This window comes from Dendrobates tinctorius, unplaced genomic scaffold (genome assembly GCF_039654945.1).
Source record: "Dendrobates tinctorius isolate UK_male_01 unplaced genomic scaffold, ASM3965494v1 ptg000303l, whole genome shotgun sequence".
Lineage (NCBI taxonomy): Eukaryota > Metazoa > Chordata > Amphibia > Anura > Dendrobatidae > Dendrobates > Dendrobates tinctorius.
In genome coordinates, this window is record NW_027361970.1 from 4,191,238 (window position 1) to 4,217,395 (window position 26,158).

General features: G+C 46.6%; 1 protein-coding gene across 1 annotated transcript in view; it reads right to left on the reverse strand.

The window, feature by feature from the left end:
- Positions 1 to 5,105, reverse strand: part of POU2F3 (POU class 2 homeobox 3) — a 297,141-nt gene extending 292,036 nt beyond the window's left edge. Inside the window, exon 1 of the mRNA XM_073560731.1 lies at positions 4,973 to 5,105. Within this exon, the coding sequence (XP_073416832.1) occupies positions 4,973 to 5,000 (28 nt within the window). The 5' untranslated portion in view covers positions 5,001 to 5,105. The remainder of the gene's footprint in view (positions 1 to 4,972) is intronic.
- Positions 5,106 to 26,158: the final 21,053 nt, after the last annotated feature.

Sequence of the window (26,158 nt, forward strand, 5' to 3'; positions counted from 1 at the left end):
GTGTTTTTTCATTTAAGACAAATTAAATGAAGATAATAATACCAAAGAATTTGTGTTTGCAATCATTTTCAGGAAGAAACTGAGTATTATCTGACAGAATTGCAGGGGTGTCAATACTTTTTTATCTATCTATCTATCTACTATCTAGCTATCCATCTATCATCTAATATATATTATCTATCTATCTATCTATCTAGCTATCCATCTATCATCTATCTATCTAATATCTAGCTATCCATGTATTATCTATCTATCTATTATCTATCTATTTATCTATCTAATATCTATCTATCTATATACAGCATCTATTATCTATCTATCTATCTATCTATCATCTCATATCTATCTATCTAATATCTATCTATCTACTATCTAGCTATCCATCTATCATCTAATATATATTATCTAGCTATCTATCTATCATCTATCTATCTACTATCTAGCTATCAGTCTATTATCTATCTATCTATTTATCTATCTAATATCTATCTATATATCATCTATCTATTACTTACCTATTTATTATCTATCTCATATCTATTATCTATCTATTATCTATCTATATATCTATGTATCTAATATCTATCTATCTACTATCTATCTATCCATCTATCTAATATATTATCTATCTATTATCTATCTATCCATCCATCATCTATCTAATATCTATTATCTATCTACTATCTATTAAATATCTATTATCTCATATCTATTATCTATCTATCTATCTATCTATCTAATATCTATTATCTATCTATTATCTATCTATCTAGCAACAGCACATGTTAAAAAGACTTGGGTATACTAATAGATCACAGACTGAATATGAGTCAACAGTGTGATGCAGCAGCAAAAAATGCAAATGCAATTCTAGGATGTATTAACAGAAGTATACAGTCTAGATCACGTGAAGTCATTATTCACCTCTACTCCTCTTTGGTCAGACCTCATCTGGAATACTGTGCCCAGTTTTGGGTGCCACATTTTAAAAAAGACATCAACAAACTGGAGTAAGTTCAGAAAAGAGCGACCAGAATGGTGACCGGTTTGCAAACCCTGTCTTATGAGGAAAGGTTGCAGGATTTGGGAATGTTTAGCTTGCAGAAGAGAAGACTGAGAGGAGACTTACTGTAATAGCTGTCTACAAATATCTCACGGGCTGTCACATTGTAGAAGGATCATCTTTATTCTCAATTGCACAAGGAAATACTAGAAGCAATGTGTGAGGCTCAGGAGCAGACAACGTCCTAGAGTGGACCCTCTGGATCGCGGATCTGGAGCCCCCGGGCGGAGCACGCCAGGTGATGACCGACCCCTATACAGGGATCGTTTGGGGCAGGACCACAGGGGACAGTACGCCACAGCCGGTACCAAGAGGGACGGCTCGAAGGACAATTAGGGCTACGGATGACTGGACGACAGACAGAATCTAGGGAACTAGAGCAGGGGTTCCTGCGGAGGGAAGGAGAAACAATAGAGGCAGCAGGAGAAGGTACAGTGAGCGAGGGGAGTCTGATGAGGAAATCCTAAGGGCAGGAATGACATCGGACGGACAAAGGACAGAGAACTCAGGAAGGCGAGGAGACAGACGAGGGGGCTCATACACAGCCGACAGACAGGGAAAACACTGGAGGAAACGCACAGACAAGGCGAGGCAGAGACAGGCAAGGAGGACGGAAAAGGAACCGAGACAGAGGCGGGGCAGACGGGAGACAAGGAATACACATGAAACGAGAACTACAGTGGAACTGTAGTGGCCAGAATAGTGCAGGAGTACCACACGATCACCAGGCATCTTCCCCTTAAGGAAGACGCTTGAAATACCTTAAGCCAGGAAGTGACACAGTCAGCCCTGCCCCTCAGCGACGCCCCCTGACATGTGAAGAGAGAGGTCGGGCGCGAGCGCGGCTAAAGGGAGGCGCACGGGACCGCAGCAGGACGGAAGCCCGGACGGGATCGTGCGCAAGTGGAGGAGGGCAGGTGAGGAGAGCCTGTGGCGGGTGCCGCCGCTGAAGGAACATCGGCGGGCACGGCTGCCGATGTTACACAATGGATGAAAATGAATGGGAGGAGACACAGATTAGATATTAGAAAAAACTTTTTGACAGTTAGAGTGATCAATGAGTGGAACAGGCTGCCACGAGAGGTGGTGAGTTCTCCTTTAATAGAAGTCTTCAAACAGAGGCTGGACAAATATGTGTCTGGGATGATTTAGCGAATCCTGCTTTGAGCAGGGGGTTGGACCAGATAGCCCAGGAGGTCCCTTCCAACTCTACCATTCTATGATTCTATCTATTTATTATCCATCTCATAGCTATGATCGATCTATCTAATATCTATTATCTATCTATCTATCCATCCATCTATTGTCTATCTAATATCTATTATCTATCTCATATCTATTATTGCCTCAAAACATTAACCTAATCTATCCCTGTGTGGCACAGCCAGAAGTTTTACCATAACCAGGTTCCCCGCATCATGTTCCCACATGCTTTATGCATCCATTAGCCCTCTGTGTCTGTACTGTTACACACTTAACATTATGGCTGGTCCATACAATCAGGGCAACTGTTACCACCCACCTTTCGTGTCTACCTCTTTCCTCATAGACTGTAAGCTTGCGAGCAGGGCCCTCACTCCTCTTGGTATCTGTTATGATCTATGTGATTATTGTTATGCTGTAATGTCTATCGTATGTACAAGTCCCCTCTGAAATGTAAAGTGCTGTGTAATATGTCGGCGCTATAGAAATAAAATGTATTATTATTATTATTATTATCTATCTAGCCATCTAATATCTATCTATCTATTATCTATAATCTATCTACTATCTATCTATCTAACTTGAATATATTGGGGCAGCACTCCAAAGTCAGATGATGAGAAAACAGATTTTACTCAGCCCATGCGACCTTTCTGAGAAAGGCTGAGCTATTTTGAGCCAAAATGTGGCATGAGCTGATTAAAATCTCTTTTCTCACTATCTCACTTTGGAGTGCTGCCCCCATTTAATGGATTTGTATTGAAGATGTTTTGGTGATAACCCATTTTTGCATGAAAAGTGCTGTTTTTATTTTCTATCCATTTACGGTATTTATCAACAATATAAAATAACAATGATAGATATAGTTTTGGTATTAATAACACTGACAATATTATCTTAAACTTATATCCTTTTTAGAACATATTATTAACTAATGGATGTAATAATCCTGTAGTAATTGTCATAAGATTCTTACTATTATTGGACATCACATTCTCATTATTGCTATCACTTCATCTCAAAGGGTCTATTGATAGAAATCTGCAGACTAAGATAAGTCTTTACTCCTATGCCCACTATATCTCCTGTGCCCATAATCTCTCCTGTACCCATTGTCACTCTTGTACCCATCAACACTTCTGTGCCCATAATCACTCCTGTACCCATTGTCACTCTTATGCCCATCAACACTTCTGTGCCCATAATCACTGCTGTACCCATCATTTCTTCTGTGCCCGTCATCTCACCTGTGCCCATCACACCTGTGCCCGCTATCTGTCCTGTGCCCCTCACACTCCTGTACCCAAATTCATTCCTGTGCTCATTATCTCTCCTGTGCCCATCATCTCTTCTCTGCCCATCATCTCTCCTGTGCCCATCACACCTGTGCCCATCATCTCTTCTCTGCCCATCATCTCTCCTGTGCCCTTCATCACTCCTTTGCCCATAATCACTGGTGTACCCATCATCTTGCCTGTGCTCATCACACCTGTACCCATCATCTCTCCTGTGCCATAATCACTCATATGCCCATGTGCCCGTCACACTTGTGCCCGTTATCTATCCTGTGCTTATCTCTCCTGTGCCCAAATTTACTCCTGTACTCATCATCTCTGGAGAAAAAAGGATTTAGTTCAGCTCACCCCTCATTGATACTGCAGCAAGGTCCAAGCAAGGACTCGTCTCCACTTGGACATCTTGGAATACTTCATAGAAAAAGGAAAGTCCAGCTCAAGGAGTAAAATCCAGAATTTTCTTTATTTCATTAAAATACAAGCATGGCTGCTATAGTCACCATTGCGGTTTTTACCCTGACATGGGATAGCCGCACAGAGAGTGCCCAGGAGGTTCTGTAATTATTCTGAGTCTAAGAGCGTACATCGCTCGAAACGCGTACAGAACCTCCTGGGCACTCTCTGTGCGGCTATCCCATGCCAGGGTAAAAACCGCAATGGTGACTATAGCAGCCATGCTTGTATTTTAATGAAATAAAGAAAATTCTGGATTTTACTCCTTGAGCTGGGCTTTCCTTTTTCTATGAAGGACTCATCATCTCTCCTGTGCCCATCATTTCTCCTGTGCTCATCATTTCTCCTTTACCCATCATCTCTCCTGTGCCCATCATTTCTCCTGTGCTCATCATTTCTCCTTTACCCATCATCTCTCCTGTGCCCATCATTTCTCCTGTGCTCATCATTTCTCCTCTGCCCATCATCTCTCCTGTGCCCATCATTTCTCCTTTACCCATCATCTCTCCTCTGCCCATCATCTCTCCTGTGCCCATCATCTCTCCTTTACCCATCGTCACTCCTGTGCCCATCATCTCTCTTTTACCCATCGTCACTCCTGTGCCCATCATCTCTCCTGTGCCCATAATCACTGCTGTGCCCATCATCTCGCCTGTGCCCATCATTACTCCTGTGCCCATCACACCTGAAACCATCATCTCTCCTGTGCCCATCATGACACATATGCTCATGATAATACCTGTGCTCACCACTTTTGTGGTGCTCATCACCACTCTTGCCCGTCACTCCTGTGCCCCTCATCACACTGGTGGATGGCAGGAAGAGGGCCCCTTTGTTTCACAAACAGCACAGATGCTCCCGGCCAAGCATTTTGTGTCACTACAGTGAGTGCGGGCACAGGCAGAGGGCACGGTGCCAGCCGGGGTCAGTGTGCAGGCATGACAAGCAGTGTGCGTACCTGGGCGACTGTACTCCACAGTAACCATGCTGCTGGCTCGCAGGCTTGTCGCTGCTTCTGCTGCCTGCTGAAGATGGCATGGAGGTGGCAGATGCTGGCACTAAGAGGGAAGACGGAATTCCAGTTTAAAGAAGCCACCACACCTCTTCCATGCAAGCCAACATCCTGCGCCTCTGGCCGGAGGCCAATGCAAAGCACAGCACCTATTTGCATAGCAGCACTGAGCCAGGAGAGGAGGAAGCAGCGATGGGAGCAGCTGGCAGCTGGGCACTGGTAAGGTCGGCACCTGGCTCTGCCGCGCTGCACCTACCACCTGTGCTGCCGGAGCTCTGACCACACTGCCACCTACTGGCCGCAGCCAGGAACGTGCATTCTGCTCTGGATTCTTCCTAATAACATGGAGGGGAGAAGTCCTGGGAGTAATAATGGTGCAGGAGTCAGGACATCGGTCCCAAGGCTAAGCAACGGCCATCACAGTATGTGCAGGATGGTCTACAATATTTTGTGATTATTATATTCAGATCTGGAATATTACTCAATGAGCCAAGCCATATTATTTTGGAATCAGCCAATTATATTGCTGTGTTTTTTTTTCTTTTTCCTGTGTATATATTTTTGATCAGTGAGATAATACTCTAACAAAGTACATTTTATGATCATATAGACTTTGAGCCTAAGTTCAGTTACAATGAGCCATTGATTACGGTAAATGCAGAAGACGCAGCATGTCCACCATGATGCTCTTATTCCTACAATGAATCTAATGTCAGACATACAGCAAATTTGCAAAAAGTTTTACTATAAATAAAAAAAATTAAAGGGTGTCTACAGATCCTATCCAGATGTGCAATATATGGACAGAAGTATTGGGGTCCTGCAGACTTCACCTCAGGGATCTTGTATGGCATGTCAGTGTAAATACATAGGGATTTAGTCCATTTGCAGATGTATCAGCTTTCTTCAGGGAAGTATTACTATAAGATTTTGGAGTTGTCTGTGGGAATTTGTGCCCATCCATCAGTCAGGACTCTGCTGTTGGAATTTGTCACAAGCTTGTTGGATGGGGTTGAGGTCAGGACTCTGTGTGACTGGTCCGGTCAGTCCCATGACTATCAGCATTGCTTTGGGGCACAATTATGGGAACAGAAAATGGCCTTCATCATAAAGTTTCCATAAAGTCAGAAGCTACAATTGTCCAAAATGCAAAATTAAACTATTACAAATTGCCTTGACTGGAACAGAGAGGCTGATGCCTGAAATACAGCATAGAATTATCCTTCCTCCACCAAACAGCTGGCACAATACAGTCAGGCAGGTAACCTTCTCCTGGCATTACCCCAGATTCATCCATCAAACTGCTAGATAGAGAAGTCATTCCACAGAGCATGTTCTCACTGCTCCAAAGTCAAGTGGCGGCTGCTTTATCCCACCATCCAACATTTACATTGTGCTTGGTGATATAAGGCTCACATTGGTGACTTCTGTGACCTCTGCTTCTCAAGCACTCGGTGACCTCCGCTCTGTAACGTTACGTGGTCCTCCACTTCATGGCTGAGTTGCTGTGATCCTTCCACTTTTCAGTAATATCCCTCACAGGTGATGGTGAAATATTTAGGGAGGAAGAAATGTCACAAACTGACTTGTACAATGGTGGCTTCTATTGCAGGACCATGCTTGAGTGAGCACTTTAGAAAAATCCATTGGTAGACTGCATGGCGAGGGACTGGAGCTTATAAACCTTTGGCAATGGGACTGAATGACAAACCTGAATTCAGTGATTAAAATGTGTATCCGATGCTATTCTCCATATATTACATAAGGCCCCAGGGTAACTGATCCTGTGTATAGCAAAAAGTAGTTGTAACAGTCTACACAGTGCACTACCTGCTACACGCCATGGAGGTGAAAAGAAAACACTTTCTTCATCAGATTTGTTTATACCACTGATGCATTTTTTTATGAAAGGAAATGATCTGTAGTAATAGCATTTTTTTCTTTTAATACTTTTTTTTAAAAACCATCTTTAGGCTGTGTGCACACATTGCGGATTCTACTGCGGATCTCAAGAAACAAAGACGAAAGGAACAAGCCATACAAAGGGATCACCAGAAACAGGGAATTAGCGTACAAATATTAAAGTTTATTGGACACAAAAAAACATGCAAAAAACATTAAAACTGGTCACACCTGTGACACAACTCAGTTATTACTAGGCTCATAATAGGGCCAACCACCTAAGACAGACTCCACAACAGTGAAATGTGAGTAAAGACCTAATGGTCGTATAAACAGCATACCATCTAATATATAATAATAACCAATAAACTGTCACAGCTTCCGGCGCTTGTGTCGCTTCCACAATGCACCGCTACCAAAGCTGTGACAGAGTCGACCACCATATTGGAACACCCAAGCAGGGGCTATCTACTGCGGTCGTAGGGGCCAGCCCGGAGTGTTTAGGGGCCCAATCGCGGAGCTGCAGCCGCTCATTGGCTGTGCAGCTCCGTGGCTGCCAGGCTGCAATTGGCCTGTGGCGATGGCTGCTCTGTGTGCACAAGACCTGTGATGAGGTCACAGGAGGGGAGGAGTCAGGGGTCACATGATCGGGGCCTCCGGAGCCACCTGTGTGCGAGGTGTACGGAGCAGAGCCGTGTGTGTACGAGGTGTACGGAGTGGAGCCACGTGTGTGCGAGGTGTACGGAGCGCAGCCGTGTGTGTACGAAGTGAGTGGAGCCATGTGTGTATGAAGCGGAGCCACATGTGTATGCTGTGTATGGAGAGAAGCCGTGTGGGTACGCGGTGGATGGAGCGGAGCCGCGTGGGTACGAGGTGGACGCAGCGGAGTCACGCAGGTACGAGGTGGACAGAGCGGAGCCGCGCGGGTACGAGGTGGACGGAGCGGAGCCAGGCGCATACAAGATGGATGGAGTGGTGCCGCGCACGTACGAGGTGGACGGAGTGGAGCAGCATGCGCACGAGGTGGACAGAGCGGAGATGTGCGTGCATTTTGGCATGGGGGGGCCCCCACTTGAAAGTTCGTACGAGGGCCCATAACTTTGTAGTTACGCCACTGCACCCAAGTTATGGGTATTCCGATATGGCAGCCGGGATTCATATCCCCGCCAGCTGAACAAATGAGCGTTTTCGCGTGGGATTTGAATCCCCTGCCAAGCCGCGGCGTGGAATTCAAATCCCCCGCCAAAGCCGCAGGCTCCGATCCTTGGCAGAGTCGCCCGCCGGCTGAGGCTTGGCGGCGGATTCAAATCCCGTGCGGCACCGCTCTTTGGCTCAGTCGGCGGGGCGGGGGATTACTTACTCGTACTTACATACTTACCTGACCAGGAGGAGCATTGCCGCGGTGCTTCTCTTCTCACCGGAGACCGGGGGGGCATGCGCATACTCCGGCGCACCTCCCCTGGCCTCCGGTAGAACGTGACAGCGCTGGAGCACAGGGAAGAAAGGTGAGTATAAATGTTTGTTTTTTTTTTGTATGTGTGCAGTTTAATAGGGGTGAGAGGACCCTACATATCAGGATAGGGGGGTGAGAGGTAGCATGCACACCAGGATAGGGGGTGAGGGGACCATGCATATCAGGATTGGGGGGTGAGAGGACCATGCATATCAGGATTGGGGGTGAGAGGACCATGCATGCCAGGAAAAGGGGGTGAGGGGACCATGCATATCAGGATTGGGGGTGAGGGGACCATGCATATCAGGATTGGGGGGGTGAGAGGGCCATGTATGCATTCAAATCCCATGCGGCACCGCTCATTGGCTCAGCCGGCGGGGCGGGGGATTAAAATCCCCCGCCAAAGCCGTGCGCACCGCTCATTGGCTGAGCTGCACGCCGATGGATGTTCATTTCACCGCACTCCCGATGCAATAGCATCGGACCTATTTCTAGTCTCTATATATAAAAGTGAATGTATGTATGTGTGTGTGTATCACCAACCAATCACGAAGCATCTTTCATTTTGCCAGAGCTGTTCAAAAGAAGCTGAGCTGTGATTGGTTGCTATGAGCAACAGTTTTCCTTGCAACCAAGCACTAAGCATCTTTCATTTTACCAGAGCTGGTTTAAAGTAGCTGAGCTGTGATTGGTTGCTATGAGCAAGTTTTCCCACTTGACAACACTTCAGCAGACAATGACATGGTGGGAGAAATCTAGCATCTTCGGGAACATAAGCTCCCAGCCATTGTCTGCCCCCTGAAAAGATCAGGGCACATGACAGAAATGAATCACCCCCTCCCTACCCATATCCCCTTCACACATCCTCCATCCCATAGGCACATCTTCCCTCTTAAAGGGATCATTGGAATGGAAGTCAGAGCAAATACTTCCAGGGCTTTGGTTTTGATCCCAGGCGTCTCTTAAAGGGATCCCTGGTATGGAAGTTAGGACCGGTCCACTCATCTCTGTGGTTCTGACCCAAGGGTCTTTTAAAGGGATCATTGGTATGGAAGTTAGGGCAAATCCACTCTGCGCTTTGGTACTGACCCCAGGCCTCTCTTAAAGGGATCTCCGGTATGGATGTCAGGGCAAATCCATCCAGTGCTTTGGTTCTCAACCCAGGCTCTCTTAAAGGGATCTCCTGTATGGAAGTTAGGGCAAATCCCTCAACGCTCTGATTCTGACCCCAGGGTTCTATTAAAGGGATCATTGGTATGCAAGTCACGGCAAATCCACTCAGTGCTCTGGTTCTGATCCCAGTCTCTCTTAAAGGGATCCCCGATATGGAAGAGTGGGCAAATCCACTCTGCGCTTTGGTACTGACCCCAGGCCTCTCTTAAAGGGATCTCCGGTATGGAAGTTAGGGTAAATCCCTCAGCGCTCTGATTCTCACCCCAGGCTTCTATTAAAGGGATCATTGGTATGGAAGTCAGGACAAATCCACTCAGCACTCTGGTTTTGACTCCAGGCCTCTCTTAAAGGGATCCCCGTTATGGAAGTTCTTAAAGGGATCCCCGGTATGGAAGTTAGGACCATTCCACTCAGCGCTCTGGCTCTGACCCCAGGCTGACGGGATGATGTGGCATATTAGGGGTAGTAGTCAGGTGGCTCTGGCTGATAGGATGATGTGGGATATTAGGGGTTGTAGTCCGGTGGCTCTGGCTGACGGAATGATGTGGGATAATAGTGGTAGTAGTGGGTCGCCCTCCCAGGGCTGTGGGGTACTCGGTACCGGGCCGGTGTCAGGGGGATGTGTCACAGCAGCAGTGACCAGGTCCGTGGCCCTGGGCGCCCAATTAATAGGGGAAGTTTGAATGGTGGAATGTAGTTAATGGAATAGTTCGTGACGCCACCTGTGGTGTTTGGCAAGTGAGATGTTAAGCCGACGCTGCATGCAGATCCACTGGGACTGATGGTATGGTGCAGCAAAGATGTAAAAGCTCCCCACAGGTGAAGCTGTAGTCCCAGGGCAGTGTAGCTGGGGTTGGCACGGGGATGTAGCAGTGCCGGAAGGGTAGGAAGCAGACAAAGACACAGCAGGGTGCAATTTCTGCACCTTTACTTGATAAATGCAGTCCAGGGTCCTGATTACAGATGGTACCGGAGCAGGCTAGCCTGGAAACAGCTCAGGATTCTCTCAGCAGATGGGCTGTGCAGTCTCCTTCTTAGCGCTTATTTGAATGAAGTACTCCTAGTACTGAGTTACACTGAAGTTCCTCCTAATTCTCTTCTACTAGCACTCCTCGTATGGCAGACAGTTGTAGCCGCTATTCCTCTCGACTCACTCCGTGCTGTTGTGCCTCCGAGTTTTAGATGGGAGTAGGGCATTTACAGCCTCCTACTCCTCTGGTGTCTGTTGCAGGACCATTAGTATCCATACAATCGTGGAGACCAGGCTCCAGTTCATGCGCTCTCACTGGGAGGGAGCTCTCTTTCCTCAGCTCAACCTCCAGTTTCTCTCCACACGTCTGCACACGTGGACCTCCTCACACTAACTTACCACTCCTTCCTCTTGGCTCTCAGAGAGCACTCCTCCCTTCAAATCCGGTTCAGAGTCCTCCCCGCTGGCCTGGAGTGGAACTGTGCTGCATGTATAGGCTAACTGCGAGAGAGACCCCTCACTGCTTCCAAGCCTGGCATTACCCTTCCAGGAGGAAGGCAAAGCCACTGTGGCGGCCATACTCCTGGGGGCACCACATTCCCCCCTAGTGCAAGTCAGCACTCCTGGGCTGATGAAAAACATAAAAACATATAACAAATGACAAATAAACAATTATGGAGGTTACAAGATTTGAAAAAGGGAAAAATGTACAAAAACCACAAGCTCCAAAAAACAGTCCTATGATGACAAGTCCAAGCATCAATGTCCATGGTCCATTCCCGGGCAAATGGTGAACTAATTACAAAGAAAGTTTTTGACCACACACAGTCCTGTGGTTCAGTGTCCATAAAACAAAACTGGCAAATTCCAAAGGAAACTCTTACAGATTACCTGTAGGCACAAAACTTGAAAACAGTTACATATATATACAATTTCAATATTCACATAAACTTAGCTATATACGATATCTGATGGGTGGTATACCTTGTGTAGTATGGGTAGACCTGCATAACACTGGTTGTCTGGGGCTAACTACTGGTGTAGTGTGTAATGTACTGGATACACCACCGGTGGTTCTGCATGGCACAGGGATAGTAGATTGTCTGCGAACTCTAAGACTCACCATGGGCATAACAGGTTCACCACTGGCAGGACGAAGGTTCTCTGGCTCCACTGCTGGTGTGGCATCTGCTGCCTGATTTTCCTGATCTTCAGGATTTTCTTGAGTCACTTCTTCCTGTGCTACCAGCTGGGGAAAAGTCAACACTGGCGCCACTATTGCATCATTTACAGTACTTTCTTTTAGCTGATCAGGGCATAATTTCAAATGATCTCTTGATATTGCTGTGTTGAGGTTTCTCCTCCATCTTTACTAATAAGGCACACCTTGGTATTGTCAAAGTTTGAGGGTAGAATGGTGTAGGGTTCAGCTTCCCATTGATCATCCAGGTTATGCAGTCTTCTTTTCCTCTTGAGGACTTGTTCTCCTGGTGACAAGGGAACTGCAGGTGCATGCTGATTGTAGTGCCTTTCTTGCTTTTGTCTTGCCTGAGCTAAACTCTTTTCCACACATTCTTGTACTCTTCTGTACTGTTGCTGCCTCTCTGTATCCCAGTCAGCACCTGGTAATGTTACTTCAGGTGTCAGGACTCCCATGTCCAAATCAATAGGCAGTTTACCAGGCCTCACTCTCATTATGTATGCTGGAGTGCAGTTGGTGGAATTCACAGGAATGTGGTTGTAGAGGTCTACCAGATCTGGCAACTTTTCTGGCCACAGATTCCTCTCCTCCAAAGGCAAGGTCTTCAGCAGGTCGATCACCACCTGGTTCATCTTCTCACACATGCCATTGGTCTGTGGGTGGTACGGAGTTGTCCTGATCTTCTTACAACCATACAAGTTACAGAATTCCTGGAACACTTCTGCCTCAAAAGCGGGACCTTGATCTGTAAGCACTCGCTCAGGATATCCATGTGGTCTACAGAAGTGCTGTTGAAAGGCTCAGGCTTCTGTCCTGGCTGTTTGATCTTTGAAAGGCACAACTACCAGGAATCTTGAGTAGTGGTCCACAATGGTAAGAGCATAGATGTAGCCTGACCGGCTTGGAACCAGCTTCACATGGTCCAGGGCTACCAACTCAAGTGGCTGTTTGGTGATGATTGGCTGTAGAGGAGCTCTCTGGCTGTTTCGATCCTTTCTGCGCAGGTTACATTGTCCATACTCCCGGCACCATTTTTCAATGGCTTTCCTCATACCAGCCCAGTAGAATCTCTCCCGGAGCAATGCTTCCAACTTCTTCCATCCGAAGTGGCCAGCTCCATTATGGTATGCTTCCAGGACCATTGATGCCTCTCTCTTTGGGACTATCACCTGCCAGACCAGCTCATGAGTGCGGGCATTGATACTCCTCCGACACAGCTTTCCTTCATAGATGAACAGCCGACCTCTTTCCTTCCACAACTGCTGGGTTTCCTCAGGAGCATTCGACTCTGGGCGTGAGTCAGCTTGTCACAGTAGCTCCTTCACCAGGCGGACTGCAGGGTCATTATCCTGAGTTTCTGCCCAGTCATGATGGGGCAATGGATTTAGGGTGACCTCTTTCAAGCCAGACTGTCTGTTTCTCACTCCTTGAGCATGTTGGGCCGCAAGTGGCGGGTGGAAGGGAGGTAACTCTATTTCTTCAAGAGCCTCAGGGTCTTCTCCTGCATCTGGCAGATTAGGCATCCTGGACAGCGCATCAGCATTTGCATTCTTGTGCCATCCATCGCTGCTCCAGTGCACCTAGTTTTGCAGTATCCAAGTGAGTCATCGAGTTGTTGTCCGTGAAGATGGTAAACTTGGCTGAAGCTAGGTAATGCTTGAATCTTTAAGTCACAGCCCATACTATGACGAGGAACTCCAGCTTGAAGGAACTGTAGTTGTCAGGGTTCCTTTCAGTGGGACGAAGCTTCCTGCTGGCGTAGGAGATCACTCTTTCTCTGCCATTCTGTAACTGTGACAGTACTGCTCCCAGTCCCACGTTCCTGGCATCAGTATACAACACAAAGGGTTTGTCATAATCTGAGTAGGCCAGAACTTCATCTCCTGTGAGAGCCATCTTCAGTCTGGTGAAGGATCTCTCCAACTCCTCATTCCATTCAAATGTGGAATTCTTCTGTTTGGCTTTCTTGGACTTCCCCACGAGAAGATTTTGCATAGGAGTGGCTAATTCAGTGAATCCTTTGATGAACCTTCGGTAGTAGCCTACCAACCCGAGGAATTGGCGTACTTCATGGAGGTTGCTGGGCTTTGGCCAGTCCTGGATGACTGTGACTTTGTCCGGATCTGGTGCCACACCTTCTGCACTCACTACATGACCGAGGTACTGTACCTTGGGCTTCAGGAGGTGGCATTTGGAGGCTTCACCTTTTGGCCAAAATTGGACAAGGCTTCAAACACTTCAGCCAAGTGCTCCAGATGGTCTTCATAAGTCTTGGAGAAAACAATGAATATCATCAAGGTACAACAGGACTGTCTCAAAGTTCATGTGTCCCAGGCAGCACTCCATCAGCCGTTGAAATGTTCCTGGGGCAGTGCAGAGCCCGAATGGCATATAGTTGAACTCACAGAGACCCATTGGAGTGGTAAATGCTGTTTTCTCCTTGTCTGCCTCTGCCACGGGAACCTGCCAATACCCACTGGTGAGATCCAAGGTGGAAAAATAGTTAACAGTTTTAAGTGCAGCTAATGACTCTTCAATTCTGGGTATCGGGTAGGCATCTTTATGTGTAATGCTGTTAATTTTCCTGTAATCAACACACATTCTCATGGTACCATCCTTTTTCTTTACAAAAACTATTGGAGCTGCCCAGGGGCTACAACTGTCTCTGATGACCCCTGCTTCCTTCATCTCTCTCAACATACCTTTAGCACATTGGTATTGTGTTGGGGGTATAGGCCGGTACCTTTCTTTAATGGGTGGATGATCTCCAGTGGGGATATGATGTTGAACCCCTTTTGCCTGCCCAAAATCTAGTGCGTGTTTACTGAATACCCGCTCATATTCTTGTGTCACTCTGTAAACCCCATTTTTCTGGTATGAAGGTGTAGAGTCAGTCCCCACCTGCAGTTGCTGGCACCACTCCTCCATCTGCTTCACAGAGCCATTGTCCTCCACCTGATCGGATGAGACCAAGGGCTCTGCTGCCTGCAAAGAGTTGTTATTAACAGTGAGCAGCTTAGCAACTGTGGCGTACCAAGGTATTGTGGCCTCCTCCTCCCCACAATTCAAAAGGCGTACAGGTACTCCCCTTTACGTACATCAACCACCCCTCTGGCTGTCAGGACAGTGGGCCTGCTATAAGAATATACTGGTTCTACCAATGCCTGGTAATCCTTTCCTCTGAGGCCTATGGCTGCCCGACATCAAATCAACATTTCACATCTGGGGGGTATTGCAATGGGGAAAGAATCACTCACTCTGATACTACCAATTTCTCTGCCAGAGAGTTCTACCTGTTGTCTTTGCATCAGGGCCTTGATCTCCTTCTGCAGGACTCGTTGTTCACTGGAACCAGCAGTCTCAGCTACCTGTTGCAACAAGACAATAACCTCGGAAAGACAATTTTCAATTACATTTGTACCAAGAGTCATCATGGGATTACATTCTCGTCGATCAATATCCACAACTATCAGACCTTGAGATTTTAGCTCCACCCTCCCCACTTTAACAGTAATTTCTTTACATCCCACTTGTAGTAAAGACTGACCATTACTGGCAACTACTGTTCATCAGTTGGGCCACGAGTGAGTTCAGAGTCAGCCCAATACCGCTTGTAGAGGATATAGGGCATAGTGGTCACCTGGGAGCCAGTGTCCAGCAAAGCGTTCATGGGGATGCTGTCAATCACCACAGGAAGGACCGGTCTCCCTCCAACATACTTGGCTCGCCAGTTCCTTGGGCCTTGTGGTCCTACTTCTGGGGGTTGGCCCTCTGCCCCAGGGGTTGCTCGATTAAAGAACAAAATCTTGCAAGATGACCTGCCTTGTAGCAGCGACGACAGATGGGACGTCCGTCCTGGTCATAGCGGTCGTTGTTCCTTCCTTTCCTCGGAGTGGCTGGGTTCTCCTCCTACGGAGCCACGGGACATCCTCTGGACTGGAAGCAAGCTGGATCTTCTCTTTGGAGGACACATGCAGGGACTGCACGGTTTTAGTAAGTGCAGCCATCCCTTTGGTCAACTGCTGGACCTGAAGACGCAGCTCTTCTGTAGGATCTTTATCCAGAGTCTGTGCATCAGCCTCCACAGGGATGGAAGGAAAACATGTTGCTTCCTGATGGTAGGTGATCGCTGGTCGCCTAGGGGGCGCTGGATGGCTGTCAGTTGATTCCTGCAGGACCCGAATAGCCCTGTCCTTAAAATCAGCAAAGTCCAGATCAGGGTTTTGCAGGGTTATGATGCGCAACTGCCCTCTGTGGGTACTGGATAGGAGTCCTTCAATGAACTGCTCCTTTAACAGTTTATCTTCCTCCTTCACACTGTCAGAATCAACTTGCTTAACTGCTTGCAGTGCCTCCTGCAGGTTAAGAGCATAGTCCCTTATACTGTACTGCGTTCTCTGCTTACATCCAAAGAATCGCATCTTGATTTCAGCTGCAGTGCGGGAGTCAAAGTTGCTTCTCAGCTTGGCTAGAATGTTTTTAACAGTATCTTTGTCAGTGTCCTGCCAGGCTTTCACCTCCCTCTGTGCTGCACCCGTTAGCTGCCCAATAAGGATGTTCACTTTCAGACAGAGAGTATACTTTAAGCAAACTGCACAGTCTCTCTTTAAATTCACTCAGGGTATGTGACTCACCCGAGTACTGCGGTAGCCAGGCCGCTCCCGGAAGGTAGGGCATAGACAGCGGCATTATGGGGACCGCTGCGGCGGGCGCTAATCCTTGCGGCGCTGAGGGGTTGGCGGCGGTGTCCGCCGCTGCATTGCTGCTTGGCACAGACATTCTCTTCCCCCCTAGTTAACGTTAGCCAGGGCCGGGGGCTGAGTGAGCTTAGCGGCGACCGCTTCGCAGGCCCGATTGTTGTGAGGTCATTTTCCCCTTCACCATTGAGGTCTGATGAACTCCCTCTTCTGGTGAAGGAAGGTAGTGAGGCTGATTACCAAGCACCTGGGTATGATGATGATGACTGGGTGACGGGAATTGCTGATTGGATATAAGGCAGCCGACGCCCTTCTGCCTTGCTGGTGATCTCTCTGAGGGATTCTAGGAGACCAGTCTGATTCCTGCTCCTCAAAAGCTAAGTTCTTCACTGCTTTTTGCATTTGTGTTTTGTTTTGTTTTGCCTAGTTTTTCTGAATTTCTGCCATTCCCTGCTGGGGTGAGTTGAATTCCTTTTTGCTCTGTCTTCAGAAAATACCTGAGTGCAGATATAGTCTTTTTGAAGCCTAGCGTCTTCAGTGTCTTTTTCCCTATCAGCCTGTTGGCCCTTGTTTTGATAGGGTTTTTGGCGGATTGCAGACAGCAGCTTTCCTGTCCTGTCCTATTTAGTTAGCTTGGGCCCCATCATTTGCTCAGCCTATCTTTCTATCTGTGTGAGTGTTTTTTCATCTTGCTTCACCGTCATTATATGTTGAGGCTGCCTATTGCTTTGGGGTCTGCTCTGGGGCAGTTTAGATTTCCCTTTCTGTTTTTAGGCTATGTAGTTCTCCGGCTGTGATCGAGGGGTCTAGGGCACCGTAGGAACCCCCCACAGCTACTGCTAGTTGTTGTTGATAGGTTCAGGGGTCTGCAATCCGATAGCTGCCAACTTCTCTGGTTTTCTGGACTTAGCTAGTATTTCTGTTTTTGCCTCCTACGGTGACTCATTCATAGCAGAATCACCAAGTCACCAGCCATACCGCAGATCCTAGGGTACTCAATAGCAGGAAAGAATTGTAAAAAAAAAAAAAAAAAGTGTGTATATTTTTTCCTCTATATCTCTGAGGCCGTAGGGGGAATTTTTTTTCTCTCAATGGAGATAAAGCAATTGTCTGATCGTGTGGAGCAGCTCGCTGCGGAAGTGCGGGGAATTTCCGCCTACCTTGCTCATTCACATGCTGCTGAACCAAAGATCCCTACTCCTGATGTGTTTTTTGGGGATCGGTCTAAATTTTTGAATTTCAAAAATAATTGTAAATTATTTTTTGCCTTGAAGCCTAACTCGTCAGGGAGCTCCGCGCAGCAGGTTAAAATTGTCATCTCTTTGCTGCGTGGCGATCCCCAGGATTGGGCGTTTTTTTTTAAAGCAGATGATCCTATTCTGACTAATGTGAGAGCATTTTTTCAAGCTTTGGGGTTGTTGTATGATGAACCTAATGGTATTGATCAGGCTGAAAAGACCCTGTTGGCATTGAGCCAGGGTCGAGATTCTGCAGAATTGTACTGTCAAAAATTCCGAAAGTGGGCGGTCCTTACTACCTGGAATGATAATGCCTTGGCAGCTCTCTTTCGGAAGGGTTTGTCAGAAGCCGTAAAAGATACTATGGTGGGATTTCCTGTTACCTCTGGTCTTGACGATTCTATGTCATTAGCCATTCAGGTTGATCGGCGTTTACGTGAACGCAGGACTGCATGAGAGGTGTTGCCACCTGTTGAACAAGTGTCTAAACCTATGCAATGTGATAGAGTTTTGTCCAGGGAGCAACGTCAGGAGTTCAGAAGGCGTAATAAGCTGTGTTTTTTTGTGGAGATGCCTCGCATATTATTTCTGTCTGTCCTAAACGAGAGAAACGTTTTGCACACACGTTTTCTGTGGGTGGTGTTCAACCTAAGTTTCTTCTGGCAATTACTCTGATCTGCTCCCTGTCCACATTTTCCGCCAAGGCTTTTGTGGATTCGGGAGAAGCCCTGAACCTAATGGACTTGGATTTTGCTAAACGTTGTGGATTTCCAATGACACCTCTACGGACGCCTATCCCTTTGAGAGGGATTGATGCCACTCCTTTGGCGAAAAATGAACCTCAGTTTTGGACCCAGGTGGTAATGCGGGTCACCCCAGACCATCAAGAAAATTGCAGATTTTTGGTGTTGTATAATTTGCATGATACCATTGTTCTGGGGTTTCCCTGGTTGCAAATTCATAATCCAGTTTTGGATTGGAAATCTGTGTCTGTGGTGAGTTGGGGTTGTTGGTGTGCCCTTAGTGAGGCTCCGGTTTTTTCCACCTCTCCTCAGTCGCATGATGTTCCTGACTATTTGGCTGACTTTTATGATGTATTTAGTGAGAATGAGTCTGCGTCTTTGCCTCCTCATAGGAGTTATGACTGTGCAATTGAACTGAGCCCGGGGTGTAAATTTCCCAAGGGTCGGCTCTTCAATTTATCTGTACCCGAGCACGAGGCTATGCGATCCTATATTAAGGAGGTGTTGGAGAAGGGTCATATTAGACCATCCTCTTCACCCTTAGGTACTGTTTTTTTTTTCGTGGCCAAAAAGGATGGTTCATTAAGGCCTTGTATTGATTATCGTGCCCTCAACAAAATTACTATTAAATATCAGTATCCGTTACCCCTGATTTCGGATCTATTCTCCAGAGTTAAAGGTGCTTGCTGGTTTACCAAGCTTGACCTCAGGGGGCGTATAATCTTATCCGCATTAAGCATGGGGATGAATGGAAGACGGCGTTTAATACTCCGGAGGGACATTTTGAGTACCTGGTGATGCCTTTTGGGCTCACTAATGCCCCTTCTGTCTTCCAGTGCTTCATGAACGACATTTTCCGAGACTTTGTGGATAAATTTTTGATTATCTATCTGGATGATATTTTGATCTTCTCCAAGGATTGGGATTCTCATGTAGAACATGTTCGGACTGTGTTCCGGATCTTGAGGGAGAATTCCCTGTATGTCAAAGGATCGAAATGCCTTTTTATAGTACAGAGGATTTCTTTTTTGGGATTTATTTTGTCTCCGTCAACTATTGAAATGGACCCGGCCAAGGTACAGGCCATTTATGATTTGGTTCAGCCCACTTCTTTGAAGGCCCTCCAGAAGTTTTTGGGTTTTGCTAATTTTTATCGGAAATTTATAGCAAAATTTTCTAGTATTGCCAAGCCATTGACTGATCTGACTAAGAAGGGTGCTGATGTGTTGAATTGGTCTCCGGAGGCTGTTTCTTCCTTTCAGGAGCTGAAGCGAAGATTCACTTCTGCCCCGGTTTTGCGGCAACCTGATGTCTCACTCCCGTTCCAGGTAGAGGTGGACGCTTCTGAGATTGGTGCAGGAGCTGTTTTGTCCCAAAAGGATCCTGTAACATCTAAAATGAATCCCTGTGCTTTCTGTTCCCGAAAGTTCTCTCCATCTGAACGTAACTATGATGTGGGGAATCGGGAACTGTTAGCCATGAAATGGGCATTTAAGGAGTGGAGACATTGGTTGGAGGGAGCTAAACATCAAGTCATGGTCCTCACTGACCACAAGAATTTGATTTACCTGGAGTCGGCCAAACGCTTGAACCCTAGACAGGCTAGGTGGGCCTTGTTTTTTACACGTTTTGATTTTGTGGTCTCTTTTCTTCCTGGCACTAAGAATGTCAAGGCTGACGCTCTCTCTAGGAGACTCTTTGCTGATTCTCCTGTGGTGACCAAGCCTGCTACCATCTTAGGTGAAGGGGTAGTTCTTTCTGCCATCTCGCCCAATTTGAGACGTGCTCTGGAAGAGTTCCAGGAGGACAAACCTGAGCGTTGTCCCAGGGGAAAGTTGTATGTTCCTGACCAGTGGAAGAAGAGGGTGATGTCTGAAGTTCATTGCTCTGCATTGGCTGGTCATCCAGGTATTTTTGGTACTAGAGACCTGGTGAGTCGGTCTTTTTGCTGGCCCGCCTTGTCTCGTGATGTCAGGAATTTTGTGCAGTCCTGTGGGACTTGCTCCCGGTCTAAACCTTGTTCTCGCTCTAGTGGGTTGTTGTTGCCTTTGCCGGTCCCCAGGAGGCCATGGACCCATATTTCAATGGATTTCATCTCTGATATGCCTGTCTCTCAGAGAATGACTGTTATTTGGGTGATTTGTGATAGGTTCTCTAAGATGGTTCATCTTGTACCACTCCCTAAGTTGCCATCTTCCTCTGAGTTGGTGCCCCTGTTTTTGCAACAGGTGGTTCGCTTGCACGGGATTCCTGAGAACATTGTATCTGACAGAGGAGTTCAGTTTGTGTCTAGATTTTGGAGGACTTTCTGTTCCAAGCTGGGAATTCGGTTGTCCCTCTCTGCTTTTCACCCTCAGACCAATGGACAGACGGAGAGAACAAACCAGACCTTGGAGTCGTATTTGAGATGTTTTATTTCCGCTGATCAGGATGATTGGGTTTCATTTTTGCCCTTGGCCGAATTTGCTTTAAATAATAGAGCTAGTTCTGCCACTTTAATGTCACCTTTTTTTTGTAACTTTGGGTTTCATCCTCGATTTTCTTCAGGGCAGGTGGAGCCTTCTGCCTGCCCAGGTGTTGACACTGTGGTGGAGAGAATGCGCCAGATCTGGGACCAAGTAGTGGATAAGTTGTCTCTCTCCCAGGAAAAGGCCCAGCGGTTTTCCAACCGGCGTAGGACCGTTGGTCCCCAGTTTAAGGTGGGTGATATGGTTTGGTTGTCATCAAAAAATATCGCTATGAAGGTGGCTTCTCCTAAGTTTAAGCCTAAATTTATTGGACCTTACAAGATTTTGGAGATTATTAATCCGGTCTCTTTTCGGTTGGCTCTTCCTGTCACATTCAAAATTCATAATGTGTTTCATAAGTCCTTGTTGAAGAGGATTGTTGAACCAGTAGTTCCTGTGGTGGCACCTCCTGACCCTGTATTGGTTGAAGGTAACATGGAATATGAGGTAGAGAAGATACTGGATTCCCGTCTGGCTAGACGGAGACTCCAGTATTTGGTTAAGTGGAAGAGTTATGGTCAGGAGGATAATTCCTGGGTCTCTGCCTCTGATATTCATGCCGAAAGATTGGTGCGTGCCTTTCATCGGGCTCACCCGGATCGCCCTGGTGGCATGGATGAGGGTTCGGTGACCCCTCCTCAAGGGGGAGGTACTGTTGTGAGTTCATTTTTCCCTTCACCATTGAGGTCTGATGAACTCCCACCTCTGGTGAAGGAAGGTAGTGAGGCAGATTACCAAACACCTGGGCAGCTAGATGATGACTGGGTGGCTGGAATTGAGGACTGGATATAAGGCAGCCGACGCCCTTCTGCCTTGCTGGTGATCCTGCTGGATTCTTGGAGACCAGTCTGATTCCTGCATCTCAAAGCTAAGTTTTTCTGCTCTGCTTTGTACACTTCAGTCTTGTTTTTGTTTTGCCTTGTTTTTTGGGAGTTCTGCCATCCCCGGCCGGGGGTGAGCTGAATTCCATTTTTGTCTCTGATCTGTTGATCTTTTGCTCTGTCTTCAGAATATACCTGAGTGCTGATATAGTCTTTTGAAGCCTAGCGACTTCAGGGCCTGTTTTTCCTATCAGTCGGTTGGCACATTTTGGATAGGGTTTTTGCGGATGGCAGACAGCAGCTTTCCTATCCTGTCCTAAGTAGTTAGCTTGGGCCCCATCATTTGCTCAACCTATCTTTCTATCTTTGTTAGTGTTTTCATCTTGCTTCACCGTCATTATATGTTGGGGGCTGCCTATTGCTTTGGGGTCTGCTCTGGGGCAGTTTAGTTTTTCCCCTTTCTGTCTTTAGGCTATGTGGTTCTCCGGCTGTGATCGAGGGGTCTAGGGCACCGTAGGAACCCCCCACGGCTACTACTAGTTGTTGTGGATAGGTTCAGGGGTCTGCAATTCGATAGCTGCCAACCTCTCTGGTTTTCTGGACTTAGCTAGTATTTTGTTTTTTTCCTCCTTCGGTGACTCATCATAACACAGGGTCATATCGCTGGTCGGATCGCTGGTGCATTGCTAAATGTTAAAGGGCCTTTAGCCGATGCATCTTTTCCACTTTTTTTCTGTCCCGCTGAGCAGCAATTTCCGCGGCTGCCTCCACATGTAAGCCAGGGGTAATGGCGCAAGTTTGCAATAAGGCTGGCTGATGTCCCGCCTCCGAGTGCAATATAACGCACCGCCCCACCGCTCATTCTCAACACAGCGCACCTGAGTCTGTGGCGCGGTCTGGTCCCTGCTCGGCTGCTCCTGCTGCCTGTGTTGTGAGTGTGACTCATACGCCTTGCCTGCTGACAGCAGGCTGCTGTGACTGTCTAGCCATCATCATACCTCCTCCTGCTGCAGCTCCGATGGTCCAGCGCCGAGGTGTGGGCCGCAAACTATTGTCCTGAGGGCCCATGAGGTGAGGGCCACAAACTATTGTCCCGAGGGCCGCGAGTTTGAGACCCCTGCTATAGAATATGAGTTTCACTTTTTGTACTGAAATAAATTAACTTTTTGATGTCTAATTAAACCACACTGATGGCAACTTGTTAATTTTCCACCAATTGAAATTAGATTTCTTAGTTTAAACATTTTTCATGCTACCAAGTTTTTGAAACCAGTGATAAACATGTTGCAGCCCTTTTTCTTCTTTCTTGACCTAAAAAACAGTATTTTTAATAACCACCAGATGGCGACAGAACACTATCACTACAACCTGTGAACATAAAATAAATCCCAGTGATAGAGGTAGTTACTTGTCTTTGAAATGCTTTTTTTATGTTTGTTTGGGATTTCTCCTTTGTGATGATTTGCCGCCTTTATTATAGCTGACTTCAGTTGTTGCTTGTTTGTGGGTCTTTCTTCTTAAAAGGAAGGTGCCATCAAAAAAAATTTGTTTCAGCAATTCAAAAAATGTAAAGCATTAATGTTAAAATTTTCTTAAAAAATATTATCATTTGTTTATCATTTAGTAAAATATGAAAACTAATTTTAAAAAGTTTGATATTTCCACTTTTAATCTCTAGGTTTTTGACACAAAAACCTAGTGTACAACTAGCTCACATTACTGCACTGCAGTAAATATGTGCTGAATCTGCTCACATGGGTGTGATGTCACTCCTCTCTGTCCCTTCTGGGTGTTTGCTAAGGGATAAGAGAGGATGACATTTAGGGACTCAGCGTCGAGCCAATTTGTTGGTGACAAGTTAAACTGACAAGTAGACGATCACAGAGAATGGCAGGCAGCAAGGATTCTGTTGGTGCTGCTCACTGTATCATGGTCACACACTGACGCTGATGCTCACACACTGACACTCACACGCTGATGCTCACTCACACGCTCACGCGCACAGGCTGACGCTCACACTCATGGTCACACACTGTATCATGGTCACACACTCACGCTAAAGCTCACACTCTGACGCTCACACGCTGATAATAATAATAATCTTTATTTTTATATAGCACTAACATATTCCGCAGTGCTTTACAATTTGCACACATTATCATCACTGTCCCCGATGGGACTAACAATCTAGATTCCCTATCAGTATGTTTTTGGAGAGTGGGAGGAAACAGGAGTACCCGGAGGAAACCCACACAAACACGGGGAGAACATACAAACTCCTTGCAGATGTTGTCCTTGGTGGGATTTGAACCCAGGACCCCAGCGCCGCCGCCGCCGATGCTAAAATTAACAGGCTGACCCTCAGTCACACACACTCACACGCTCACACTCATATACAGCCCAACACCCACATTACTAAGCCGATAAGTACACACACAAACCTACAAACACATTGTCACCAGCCTATGTAGGAGTGTTAACAGAATGAACGTGCATAGGCTCTAACCAGACAGCAGCTGTTAATTTTAAAGAAAAACAAATGAAAAAAAAAATTGCTTGGGCTCCCGTGTAATTTTAATAACCAGCAGAGGGAAAGCTGATGGCTGGGGGCAGATGTTTAAAGCCTGGGAAGGGGGTAATACCCATGGAGCTACCCAGGCTATTAATATTAGCACACAGCTGTATACTTAGCCTTTACTGGCTATTAAAATGGATGATCCCCCCAAAAAATGATGTGGGTTACCTCTATAATTAATAACCAGCAAAGGCTATGCAGACAGCTGCAAGTTGATATAAACAGCACAGGAAGGGGCCATGGATATTGACCCCCCCAGGCTAAAAACATCAGCTCTCAACCGCCCCTGAAAAGACACATCTATAAGATGTGCCAATTCTGGAGCTTAGCCTCGCTCTTCCCACTTGCCCTGTAGTGTTGGCAAGTGGGGTAATATTTGTGGGGTTGATGTGACCTTTGTATTGTCAGGTGACATCAAGCCCATGGCTTAGTAATGGAGAAGCGTCTATGAGACACCTATCCATCACTAATCCTATAGTTATATGGTAAATAAAGACACATCCATAATAAAGTTCTTCATTTGAAATAATGACACAGACTCCTTTAGTAATCTTAATTAAACCATACACGGGTGACAGTCACAGCTGTGGGGTCACACTGACATGTGACAGCATGACCCCGCGGTGCTCTGACCGGCGGTCTTACCGGCAGCTCCAGTCATCGCAGGCACTGAAGTGTGTGCAATGACAGGTGAAAATAAAGCCCACAGCATACTCTGCGTACTGCAAGAAATTAGCCACGATCTCCTCCCACAGTTGTGACTTGGACAGCCCAGGGGAGTTTGCCCAGGTCACAGCTAAGAGGCAGGAGGAGTGGCCTCAATGCAAGAGATGTGGACGGAGTTCGACTGCAGACTCTTATGCCCATGGCTGCCGTAAATGAGGTGTGCACGTGTCGTGCCGAGACACATACACCCACAATAATGAAAATGGCAGCCCCCAGTGGCAAACATAAAAGTCAATAAATAATAAACTATTAAAGTAGTTAATTTAATTTTGCATTAAAAATAATTCATTGTATAATCAATAATTATTAATACAAAAATTAAAATCATGGCACCTTCCCTTTAAGCATATGAAATTCTGCTCGATGGGGTTGAAATCTGGTGATTGACTCAGCCGCTGCAGAATATTCAACTTGTTTGCCTTAAAAAACTTTGTGCGCTGTGAGTATTCTCCAGTCTCAGCGCCATGAGCGGGAGGTCATGTGACCTCAAGTATGGCATATGCATGCTCCCAGTCTAATTTCTAATAGATGTCACAGCCTTACTCAGTGCAAATGTCTTAAGTGAGGCCAGAAATAGTCAAGTCAGAATGTGACATGTCAACCCACATGATCTTCACTCCCGAAGCAGGAATCCTCCAAGCGCACGATGTAAGTAATCATAAGTCTGCAGCTCCTTTAGGGTTTGCTCACAATGGCGCGTAGCCAGCGTATTACTCAGAAGAGTGCTATCTGATGTTTCATCAGATAGCACTCACTCCAATGTTATACTATGGGGCAGTGCTGATTAGTGTTTTTTATTTTCATGCCGAGTTGGCATGAGAAAAAAATCCCTACATGCTGCAATTGATGGAGAAGGGTAGAAATGTGGAGAGCAGGATGAATGGATGATGGCCGTTTCACGCTAACTGTGTTTCAATGGACCCTGTGTTGAAGCGCATGATTCGTTGATGCACAGTTAGTGCAAAATGGCCGCCACAGTTCTGGCACCATCAGATGCAACAGGGCCTCTGCTACTCATAGAGAATAAATACAATGTTGCTACCTAGCTGCTAGTGGCTGTTCTATATATCTCCCTTCCTGTGCGTGTTATAATGACTCGAGACCCAGACGGGCACTTGCCCTGTTT